General features: G+C 36.5%; 3 protein-coding genes across 3 annotated transcripts; all 3 read right to left on the reverse strand.

The window, feature by feature from the left end:
- Positions 408-1,624, reverse strand: LOC18606044 (abscisic acid receptor PYR1). The gene has a single exon (XM_007039438.2). It carries the CDS (start codon positions 1,356-1,358, stop codon positions 705-707), a length of 654 nt encoding a protein of 217 aa, XP_007039500.1. The 5' UTR covers positions 1,359-1,624; the 3' UTR covers positions 408-704.
- LOC18606045 lies at positions 3,697-6,275 on the reverse strand. Its single transcript, XM_007039439.2, has 4 exons — positions 6,000-6,275; positions 5,745-5,885; positions 4,837-5,019; positions 3,697-4,007 (listed from the first exon to the last, which is right to left on the reverse strand). Exons 1-4 carry the CDS (start codon positions 6,066-6,068, stop codon positions 3,855-3,857), a joined length of 546 nt encoding a protein of 181 aa, XP_007039501.2. The 5' UTR covers positions 6,069-6,275; the 3' UTR covers positions 3,697-3,854.
- On the reverse strand, positions 6,460-10,287 carry LOC18606046 (mitochondrial carnitine/acylcarnitine carrier-like protein). Its single transcript, XM_007039441.2, has 4 exons — positions 9,840-10,287; positions 9,671-9,743; positions 7,437-7,828; positions 6,460-7,188 (listed from the first exon to the last, which is right to left on the reverse strand). The coding sequence occupies exons 3-4, from the start codon at positions 7,826-7,828 to the stop codon at positions 6,687-6,689; spliced, it is 894 nt and encodes a 297-aa protein (XP_007039503.2). The 5' UTR covers positions 9,671-9,743; positions 9,840-10,287; the 3' UTR covers positions 6,460-6,686.

Here is a 12,733-nt window from a genome sequence, read left to right on the forward strand (position 1 = left end):
ATTTTTCTAACATCTTCGAAGAATTATAAACGGGAAATCATTTCCGGTCTCGTTTATGGTGTAGAACAAAGAAAGAAATACGAATACGGATACGAAATTATCCCTATATTCGGTTAATATATATATAGGAGAAACCATATTGATGTTATGAATCGTATTGAAAGATATGATCACAAAATTAGATTCTTGAGATATTGAAGGGAAAGTCAAAAGCACATATTCGACAAAAACAATATTGGAGGGAGGGAGGGAGGGAGCTGACGCATATAAGACAGCTGCTTTTGTCTTAATTCATGGTATTTAAAACAATTAAAGAAGTAAAAAAAAAAAAAATTGGCTCTCAAAGTAGAGATTCTTTGCCAACTATTACTTCCTTGATCACCACTTTACACTACATTTAATGCTAATTAAAAAAATTAAAACCAGAATTGCATCAATATTGTTCAAGTGAAAAACATTTCTGTACAAATGCATTGACTCAAACGCCCTTACCATATATGTATCCACAGTCCACACCCACATCCCAGTCAATCGATTGACAGAGAGGATATTCCGGTAATTTCACAGAGGGGTTAACCCAAAAGCATTAAAATTAGAAAAAATTAAAGAAAAAACATAACCCACCAAAAACACAAAAAGAACAGCGAGAGAAACAAGAAGAAAGGTACAATTTTTTTCTTCTCTGTATTTTTTTTCCGCCCTTTTCACATCACCTGTGATTTATGACCGTCACCATCACGCGCTAAGCCTTCGGTTACGGTGGCCAGCTTCTGCAAGTTCAACTTGACAACAGTATCAGCAAACAGCCGCGTGTCTTCCTCCGTATTCCCTTCCGGAACATCAACAACGTACGATTCCAAAACGGTGGTCCAGATCCTCCCGTCACGCTGGAAACCATGCACCGTAGTCACCGACCTGTAATTCCTTAACCGATGCTCCCCTCCAATGATACTGAAACCCGTGACCTGTTGGTCATCATCTAAAATATCGAGTCTCTCGGTGCTGGTGGCAGCCGGTAACCCGGAGATCACGTTAACGTCACGCGTGCAACCCACGACCATTCGGAAACCTTCTTTCACCGCGCAGCTCTTGATGAAGTGTTTGTACGTCTGGGGTTTATCGAAACGGCGGACGACGGACCAAACTACGTCGTGCGGGGCCTTGATAGGTTGGGCTAATAAGGAAGAACATTTGCCCGGACCCACCGAGTAGGTGTGGAACTGAGTGATGGAAGGGATTAGGTCGCAGAACTCGTCGTGGGTTAACCCGGTGGGGATGGTGAGGTGGTGGGTGGTAGGTTCGGAGTCGGGTCGTGGGTTGGGCATTGAAGAGGAAGGTTCGGGTTTTGGGTCTGCCATCGGAGGAGGGAAGAGGGAAGAGCAAGAAAAGGGGAAGGGGTTTACTGCGGGCTTATAAGGGAAAGGGATTATGGGGAATGGTGGAGGGCAAAATAGGAAGTAAGAAATGAATATTTAATTGTTTTTAACATTTAAAAAAGAAAAGGGCCTGATCGGGATGGCAAGCAGGTGAAGGAGACAGGTGGGTTTGGGCTCAGAGGATTTGATGTTGGTTGCTTGACAGATCAACCTGCCTTTCAACACATTGCAAAACTAGAGCTCAGAAAATCCATGTTGTTTCTTTTATTTTTCTTATTATTATTAAAAAATAAGATTAAATCCTTATTCAAACAAAAGTAAATATTATTATTAATAATGAAATTTAATTTCAAATACGTATAATTTAATCCAATTATACACTAAATAAATAAATAAATTATAGTTGTTCAAAAAGTCAACCCTTTCGAGTTAAGAAGAACTCAAGCTTGACTTGATTAATTATAAAATTCGAGACTAAAAATTATTTATTTTAATTTTTGAGATTTACATTTGGATTTAAAAAATATAACTGGGTTATTTGAACTCAATTCCATTATAATGAATTGAAATTCTACGTGTAATCAAATCCTTATTGACCTCAAAAATTGAATAGAAAATGCAAACAAACTTTTGTTTTTACTCCGCACATAAGACAAATTAAAAAAAATGTTTGAGCTTGGTATTATACTTGCTCGATTCCTATTACCTTCGCGAAATATAGTAGTTACTTTATGTAAATATTAGTGTCCAGTTCGTGTGCCAAGTACTATGTTATGTTTTGGATGTTATATTTATAGCACAGTAATAACCATTATAATTGTAAAAAAATTATTAAAAATATAATTGAATATTCAATAAATAATTTTAATACAAATAAACAAACAAATATTTAATCATATATATATATATATATATATATATATATANCTAATTAATTACTATATATATATATATATATATATATATATATATTCCTATACATATAAGTATGTTTAATTGTTTATAGAAAAGAAAGAAAAAGATGCGAATGATAAGCTTTGTTTCATTGTAGTTTCGTAGTTCGTTGAAAACGATGGGATGAGGACAACCGCACTGCCCCTAGACCCAAGGTGAAGGAAGGTAATATGGGAAAGGCAGCCGCCAGCGCCAGAAACAACATGATTGATATAGACTGTTGTACAGTGTTTCCAATTTTAATTTTAGTTTTAATTTTAATTATAAATATAATTAAAGGTTATTATGATTATTCTTATTGTTTTGGTTTTCACGTTGAGCTGCTTCTTTACATCCTACTGTCAAAGTCACTTCAAATGACATGAACAAAATTGCTGTTGGGCCATTAATTTCCTTCTCAAAGAGGAAAAAACATAAGTGCCCATAAATTTATCTCAAATTCCCACTTTCACATTAATCAAAACCATTATTTGATTAATTAATTACCATGAGAGAGGAAGGAAGAGAGTGGTGGCCTGCTTTGGAAAAGAAAATAGGGCGTCCACATCATTCCATGGCTAATCCAGCTAAGCAAACCAAGTCTTTTGTAATTTGTATACATCCATAGACAATTCAACCCTCAATGTGTATTCTTTTTAAATAAAATTTATCGTCTCATCCAAATTTCCTTTGTTGACCCCATTTATATTTGAAACAGTCAAATTGATCCCCTCTCGATTAAAACAATGCAAAACATTAATTAATTATAATTTTTTCATGTGGACATCAAGCATCCAACCAGCTTTTGTTTCCATGACTTCTTGTTCCCTCTCAATATGTTACTCATTTATTTTTGTTTTTTTTTAAAAGGGTTGTCATTTTTTGCCATATCTTTCCAACGGCTGCGTAGGAAAAGTTGAGAGGAGAATGCGAGAGATTGGTGCAAAAGGTTCTAGCCTTAGCCCCATTGATGAGACATGTTGTTGGATTTCCCATTTGTGTCTAAATTCTGTCTAATTGTCTGCTGATATCTTTAATTTACCCAAAAAAGTAGCTAAGCAAAGAATAATTTAGGCTTGGTCTATTAGTCTTTTTCTAGTATTGTCATAAGAGGTCAAGCTCTAAGAATGAATCAACTCCCTCATGCTTTGAGGCTTCCAATTAACTGATCAAGCCAGTTGCTTTGCATCAATGATTTCAAATTGTTTATCTGAAATTTGGGTTCGTTGAATCTTGAAGTGAAGTAGCTGTCTGCTTGCAATTTATGTTGCTTTTTGACTTGTAAAGCATGGAAGGTCCAGTTTTCCATGACAGAAGCCTTGGACTTCAATGAAAACCCACTTGAAGACATCGATCTTTCTTTGTTTATTAGCGGGAGGGAAAGAGAAATACACCTACAAGATCTTAATAGATAAATCCATTGCAACCCTGGCTTAATTGAGATTATAGCAACCAATAGGACTAATTAATTAGAGAATTGAAGTTGGCATTGTCCAAATGTGTCATTGGAAAAGAAACGTAAGTTTGGAGAAAAAGGCAGGGTAATTAGCAACCTAATATTTTCCAATGCGACCACTTGGGAGATACCTTCTTCCCACTTTTGCTTACTTTTTCTTTCTTGCTGCCCCTTTTGTTCCCAACTTGCTGCTTAAGGGGGTTTGAATCTTTCTTCTTTTGTAGCATTGCCTCAGATTCTTCCTGTACAAAAAAAAAAAAAAATGCCAATTGAATCATATTCATATTTTTGTGACATACAAAAGCCAACAGTGCAGTACTTCCCATCAAAACTCTATTCAGAAAGAGAATTTCAATACAAGAATTTGAGATAAAGAAGCCAAATACAAGTGGAATTGATTAATGGTTGAGGGTATATAAACGTATAATTGTTTGGACCAATTATTAGGTCCAGACTGTCCACACTTGACCTAAACAAAAAGATCGATCCCAAATCAGATGATCTGTTTAGATATATGCCTAGCTCCATGTGGAAATACCTGATCTGGATCATATGATAGAGTAGGAACATATAGCTTACTATGGCCAAACAAAAGATTATGAAGACAGAAGCAGATGTAGACTCAAATTAAAGGTAAATCAAATCATCATTGGCTTCATTAATTATCACCATACAAATTAGTCAAAGATAATGCACATAATCAAATGTACTTTGTGAAATTTCTTACATATCAATGAGGGAAGGGCGATGAGAGAAAATCATTGCCGATAACTTAAAAGTGAAAAAAAATATTTTGAAATAGAGCCTTCTTTGCTTAAACTCTCAAAGGGTAAAAAATTTTGATCAACCAACAGTGACTAATAATAATATCGCCATATGGACCTGCACGATCAATTCATCAAGATAACATCTGAACACTTAATTTTTTGGCCAAAAGTGAATATAATATGAATAAACTAAAATAATGGGGTGTCAAGATTCCTAATGAGGTTGCTTAACAATGATTATTTAAACCATAGTTTTATTTTTGTCCTTGTCGGTGCGAGGAGAATATTCAGAGACACTAATTACCTGAATTTCAGACCTGGTGAACAGGACTTGATGAGGTGCCTGTTTGTGAGCTTGATTTGAGTTGATGAAAGTAGGTAATGAGCGAGATATTGGTTGCCCTCTAGATCCTAGGCTGGAAGATGCATAACCAGATGTTGATGTTGAAGTGCTAAATGTGCTACTGGATTCCAACTCTAAGCATAGCTAAAACAAGGAGAACAAGATGAGCAAGATTATCAATGAAGGGAAAAATATAACTTTATGGTGTTAAAATTATTCTATGCTAGTCAATGAAGGGAAAAATAATCATAACATTGTCTTCTGGTACCTAATTTTATTGTAAAGAGGGCAAGTTTGCTGCATGATGATGGGAAGACAATATTTCAGTATGATGCAATTTGCATCGATCTGAGAATGAGGTGTAGCCACGCTGTTTAAGCAAAAATATAATGACTGACCATTTTAACTAGGAAGGGTACTTTTAAAGGCAGGTTTAGTAAGGACCCAGATTGACCTGAATCTTTCTTATAAATGAACTTGACCTTAAGTTGCTATCAGGAGCCAACAAGAGCTAAAAGTGTTAGTAGGAGTGGGGTCAAGCTTTAGATCAAGTTGATGTTTTGTAATCAAAATATATCCTTGCATTAAAAGGCGAATCAAATCATTCCAAATTTTCTATTCATCCCACTACCCTTGTCAAAATCCCCATTCCACATGAGATCAAGCCGCAATTTCAGAATGATTCCCCAAGCTTAATTTGTGACATGCACGAGCACTAAACCATCTTTGAAGGCTTGAAACACGACCATCATAGTTGATTTAAAATGCATATAATCTCAATAACTGTATTTCCTTTATTTTCTTTCCCCAACACACTGGTTTTGTTTCTTTTTTAATGAAATTAAAAAAAAAAAGAACATTACTTTTACCTGGAAAAGTCTATGTTCAAGAGATGTCACCCTATCCAACAACGACCCTTTGAAGTAAGCCTCCCTCATTGCCAAATCTAATGGCATGCATTCTTTTTCCATTCCTTTCTGCAAACTTCGTTTTCCTTCTAAATACTTCATCTGTATGGAAGAGAATTCATATCGAAAACAAAAAAAAAAAAACAAAAACAAGCATAACAGTGGAAGCCAATGCAAGTAATTTTTGTTATGTTATGATCGAGGGGAGAAACTCACAATGAAATCCAAATGATCCAACCTGGAGGCAAGAGGCATCGACGAGTAAGATCTTCTTCCATTTTCCATTTTCTTTTATTTTGGAATGAGATTTGGGTTTTGGGTTGAGATCATTGAACAAGTGTTTTAATGTAGTTTATCTGTGCAGAGCTATTAACTCTGGAACGGTTACATATTCCCTCCTTTTCAGTCAGCCATGCGCTAGTTCGTTACAGTTACGTGGCTGACGACCTGTACAAGCTAGAAATGGAGGCTACACAGACAGAGCCACAGTTCAATGCTCCACGGCCCATATCTGTTGCTTCTTCTGACCCAAAATAGAACTCGGTCCAATTTTTTCGCTTGGAAACGAAAACCCACAAATTTAAGCAGGGCCCGGATTGCTTGTGAGCTTTATTTATCAGAGAGATTGGTTTTCCATGTTTTGACGCAAATATTCCACACAGAAGAAGAAAAAAGCTTTAGCGAGGAGTAACTATAAATATGGTTGATTTATGAAAGAATGTTTCTTCCAGTCAATGGAAGTTACAGCAATCTTGAAGAATGGAAACCCTGTTACCATATTGCCAAAACGTCGTTTAAACAGCATAGTTCATTGACAGAGATAATCGGCTTCGATAAAAGCAATATGATAACAATGGCAAACTTTTAACCATGCTTGGTGAGGAATCGGAGTGCAACAGTTGATCAGCCCAAACTAGCCCTTGTCACTTCGTATGCCAAGAAGCATGCTGCATTTGCAGGGACACTCCGGGCCATGGCAGGACCAAACCCTTTGTACAGGCCTTTCGCCCCCTCTGAAGCTAAGATCCTCCTTATGGCATTTATGGAGCCAGTGTACTTAGGATTTTTGTAATCATCTACCTGGATCACACTCTTGACAACATCAGTTGGGTAGACAGAGAACCAAAATGAAGCTCCAGCCAAGCCTCCAGCCACGATCAAAGAGCCTCTTCCTAATTTAGAAGTGTCTGGCCCTCCTGCCATGTACTGCTTCAGTGCTTCATAGACACCAAACATAGCTGCATTTCCAGGAACCTCACGTGCCAAGGTCGGAACCAAGCCCTTGAAGAGACCCCTTATGCCACCTTCTGACCTCAGAACATGCCTGGCTACATCCATTGGCCCTCCATACTTCACTGCCACACCAGCTGAGCTAGAATCTGCCAGTGCACTTTGGGCTTGCAATCTGCTTTCACCATAAAACCCAGGAAATAAATAGGTGGTTTGAGGACCTTATGAGTTAATAATTATCCCATCCAAATGACAAAGTGGAAAATTATTTGAAAAAAACTGATCAGCACTCCTTACATCCAGGTTGTACAGATTTGGTAAACTAAATCAAGCATTTACTTGAAAATGGAAAAAAAAAAGACCATAAGATACTATAGCCAAAAATTGAGAGAAACATAGAATAGGAAAAACCATGCTACTGACCTGCATTTGATCAACTCAGTGGGGCAAGCTAAGAATGAAACAGCAACTCCAGCCCCAGCCCCACAAACAACCTGCTGGCTAACTGTGAGGGGGGCACCAGGTTCTGATCTCAACAATGCCTCCATTTGCCCTCTCGCAGTAAAAAGGACGGCATTGAAGGCTGCCACAGTGGCCAGTGGAGCCCCCATACCTTTATACAAACCCCTTGGGCCTTCAGCAGCTAAAGTTTGCTTGACAGCATCCATAGCACCAGCATACTTCGGTGGTTGCCCAGGGAGTGGAGCAGGTTGGCTTTGAAGCTTAACCTTGATGGTATCAAAAGGGTGCCCAACTATCAACTGTGCAGCTCCTCCAACAGTTCCAGACGTCAGGTCCTTAGCTACGTCTCCCATCTGCAAAAATTAAACATGTAGTAAAATAACTAATTTACTGAAGTGGCATCAAATATATTAAATGAAAAGGTGTTTTTTTCCTAATAATTGAATTTAAAACTCAATGAAAAAGAACCTTAAGATAGACCATCTTCACTTGAGCTTCGAGTTTGCAATACAAGAAATCAAGAGCAATAATTTTCAATGAAAATGTTTTTGTTATTAATTTATATTTTAAGTTGAATGCTTCAGTTATAATATCACCAAACAAGGAGTGTTGCCTTCTATTATCTCTCCTAGTATTACAATAATTTAACAGGATGGGTGAAGGAATAATTGTTAAGGGAAGTGCAGACTTGTAAATGGAACATCATCTGTAACTAATATGGCTTATCCAAAGGACCATATGCAGGCTTTTGAAATAAAGACACCATGTTTGACATATATGGATAGAATAATAACTCACCAACCAATGCTTCCACTACTCTCCACACTTTTTTGTCCTTGAGAACAAGTACAACTGGATTGGCTCCAGGAGAACATCATTCTCATTAATAAAAGAGAGATCCAGTAACATATCTCTTATACCGCATCTCATGTCTATATAGGGGAGAATGCACCTATAAATAACCTCTTACTCGCAACCCTTTTTATCGTAACTGTGAACCATCACTTAAATTACAACAAGATATGTTGTGGTTCTTCCTTGGCAGATATAAAGCAAAAGCACACAACAGAATACATTTTTCTGGTAAGAAAATCAGCTTTAATCTACTGCAAGGATCCGCAGGAGGCAGATAAAAACATTGGTAGTGCACGACTTTTAAGTGAAATGAAGATAATGACAAATGAATAATTAGCAGCAGATGAACAGCTTAAGCTAAGCACACTAGCACACATACTCAAACTCATTCTCCATCTTAAAAGCGAGCGTGTCCTTTAAACTAGACGCATAATTTACTTTGGCTTGAGCCAAAAATTTGACATTAGCTGATAGTATAGCAACTTTACACATGGCAACTACTTTAAGAAACCAAAGGCAGTGAGATTCAGTAACCACAAGCAATGATTGAATTTAACAATGTGGGAAGGAATCTGGTTCAATATAGAAGGCAATTTTGGATGCGGATATTATCGAATAATAAAAGATTTAGAGAAGCTCAAGTCAAGTAAGCAGGGTTTAAAAAACTCAAGAACTATGAACTCTCAACCAGCGAGTTATTAAGACCAACATCCAATTCCAAACTTTTGCTTGTATTATAAACATAATCAAAGCATTGAAATATCTCAAGCTCTCAACTGCAAAATGATAATTTAAGAGGAAGAAAAGTTTTCTTTTCACATTTCGAAACCAATTAACAATATGAAAGGAGACTTAGGCAAGAAAATTAAGCACAAGCCACATTTAAGCGTAAAAAAAATCATCAGAGTAAGTTGTAAGCCACCGATATCGGTCTTTATAAAAAATAACATAGAATCAAATAATACATCCTCAACAAGATATCCTTTTGAAGCAACGCATATCAAAGAATCCATAAAAAGAGTAACTTTGGATCTCACAGGCTTCTGCTACAAGTCCAAAGCTTAATTTTTTACACCATTTAGAACTGGTGTTTTATATTAAAAGATAAAAACAAGCATTTCAATCAAAGATACCAAACAAGGGACAGTTCCCCAAAAATGGTAACTGAAAAAAGAAAAAAGAGCACGACAAATAGATGAAATTCAGAGAAAATCCAACTCAAAAGCAGAACTTGAAAGAGTGCAGGCAAAATGCATATGAAATACTAAACACGGGTCCAGAAAACCAAATGGACTGTTACATTTACATTCCATATATTCGACAAGAACTATGAATCTTACCTTAAAAACGCAGCACAATGAGAAAGAATCGAATTCGAGAGACAGTTAGGAGTCCCAACCCAAGTGATCAAATCTGATTAAAAAAATAGAAACCCCATTTATCAGATCCAAAAATGTTTCTGTAAAGCTCATCAAAGAATCAAAAAAGAGATTGAAAGCAAAATATTACCAAAAACTGACACGACATTTCCTACAAAAAGCCCCCAAAAGTTTTTTTTTTCTTGAGGGGTGGGTTTGGTGAAGCTTTTTTTTTAATAGGTTTTGTATTTGTGGGGTGTGAGACTGATGAGAGAATCTATAGGGAATAAAAGAGAAAACGTGAAATGAATCTTTAGGATAGGATTGAGAGCCACAAGAGAGTGGTTGGGTTAGAGACTCACTTGAAAAACAAAGGGACGACCAACCACTCTTGTGGAGAGTGGATTTCACACAAAGGAACAGAGACAGAGAGATTGTGGTTGCGATGAGATTGTTTCTTATTGGTTTTGAGATGTGGACAGAATTGTTGGTTTACAAGCAGAGGCCAAGAAAAGATTGCAGTCTGCCTTTGTTTTTAACTCCCACCACAATTTGAGTGTTTGGTGGTTCGGATTCAGTTGCCTTGCAGTGGCAGCACAGAAAAAAACTGTTAATAAAAGAGGAAGTGAGGCCTTCATTCTCTCCCAGATGAAAGGGTGATGGCTCTGATGCTATCGCCTTTCAAGTTATAAGCCCATCGCTGGCATTGTCAACCCAGTACATCGTAGTGCCTACTTAGTATTTTGGAATTGGCTTTTCGACCCATCGAGTGGGCCAGCTTCAACCCATCATGAAAAACAATTTTCTTGATTTTTTTTTTGCTTTAACTATTTTCATTTTGGGATGAATTTTCTTATATTCCATCATTTAGATTTCATTTTCTGAAAACTAGAAGTTTGAGTTTGAATTGTCTAATTTAGTCAATTCCGTATTCTGATTTAGAGTTGATGGAATTAGACCAAATATATTGTCGTCCTCTTGCTTTATTTGATTGAAAAAGGAGCATAATAAAATTAAAATAATTAGACAATAGGGTACTAGCCTGAGTAATTTTTTAATTTTGGAAAATTGAGAAGCCTGATTAAATAAAACACTTTTAATTAGGCTTGAAAATTGAAGGATTGTATAATTCAGACTCTCTGCAATTGATAACTTAAAAATAAAATGAACAATGGTGTGGAATTACTATGAATAATTGAGTTCAATTTTACTTAAATCGATTTCAAGAGTGATTTTGTGATATGATGAATAATTAATTATTCAAAATTTTTAAAATAGACATCAAAGAGTAATCCCAATTCTTGATAATTATCTTGATAATTATCTATTCATTTTAGAGCGAAGATTTTTTTAAATTTATTTTAAATTAGGTACATTTTCACAAGTTACGTAAACTATCCTACTCCTACTGATAACTTTCTTGCCAACTTTAAGAATGGCAACAGCCCTCCAATGGGGAGTGGTCATTTTCCAGATAATGTTCATTACTGTAGCTGTTACTTGAGAAATATTCACTCGGTGAATGATCGGAACCAGTTCCAGACTCCAGCTGATGATGCTATTGGAGCAAGTTGTGAGTGGTTATTATGGAATAATGGATACAAGAGATTGTGAGAGTAAATACATGCAAACTGCTTCACTTTTGGGGGACCAGGAAACTGTGGATTATAGAAATTGCTTCTGTTTTGCTCTGAAAATTTATGGGTAGCTCTATTCTGGGACCCCGACGATCAAATCCAAGGTCATGTCTTCCTAGTTCTAAAGGAGCATACGCCATCACTGGCCTAACAAGAATTGGAAATCGATGTTATTGGATCATGAGAACAACAATGTTTAATTTAATTTTTTGTTAACTTCCTTTTTCCAGCTCATTATAATTACAATTTGGTAAGCAACAAATTTTTATTGCCTAGAACTGAAAACTTGTTACGCCCAAATTAACAAGTCTAACTGTTACATAAACAAATTTTGTTTCATACCCACACTCAGATTAAGATCAGCGATGTTCCATGTATAGCTCTCCGTTTAAACTCATCTTTATACGGATAGAAACATGTTGGTTATGCCTAATTTTGGAATATTGGATGACAAAGTAGAGATTTAACTTAATGATAATCATACTAATATAATTTAATGCAACTGCAATCACAGTTTAAAGATTTGTTTTTGCTTCATTGATTCATGAAACTATATTTCTCAATGACTTGAAGCCTAAGACACTAAAAGGCACTGGAGATTCTGTTTGAAAAAACTGAAATTTTTGGTGCCTGAATGATACTGCTGGGTTTGAAACAAAATTCCCAAAGCCGTCTAAACCGTAGAATGCAGACATAGTATTATATGGGAAAAGGACTATTAATCAGATCTTAAATTGATTAATCATTCCTGTTTTTCCTTCATCGTTTAGACGAATAGGAGAATGTTTCTTCATGCACTCATCTTTTATTCGGTTTTTGGATATCCCAGACTTATTCTGGATCTAATTCTGCCACGGGTTGTAACACTGATGCATTGCATCTTTCTCTTGTTCGTATTGCTTGTTGTGGTTGCTTCTGGCATCATCTCTTGGAGGACAAACCGCGAGATTGATCAATTAGAAATTGGAAAAAGAATTCCCCAAACCCATACCTTCAATGGGGAACCATATTTCAAACTTAGGCCCAAGTTCCCTGTAATTCGAAGGAAGAAATTGCAAAGTCCCTCAATTCCGACCCTGATGGAAGATGTGCTGTCACGTTGCAGTGGATGTGAAGGCACCTGCGATTTATGCATGGAATGTGGAGGGTTGCCGATGAGCTGGCATGATGAGGAGGACTTGCACTTCCTGCAGGATAAAATGGAGTAATGAGTCTAAGAGGGAAGAAATCCGCCACAATCAGGCAAGACAGAGAAGCATATTGGAAAAGATCCCTACTGTTATTGACATGGAAAATTGCTTGCTGATGATCTAAAAGCTTGGAAGTCTTTCATTCATTAAGTTGTATGATAGGAGCACCGGAATGCGTAGTGTTTGATCTTGATGAACGATAGCCAATGTGTCTGACT

The sequence above is a fragment of the Theobroma cacao genome, chromosome 3 (assembly GCF_000208745.1).
Source record: "Theobroma cacao cultivar B97-61/B2 chromosome 3, Criollo_cocoa_genome_V2, whole genome shotgun sequence".
Classification (NCBI taxonomy): domain Eukaryota; kingdom Viridiplantae; phylum Streptophyta; class Magnoliopsida; order Malvales; family Malvaceae; genus Theobroma; species Theobroma cacao.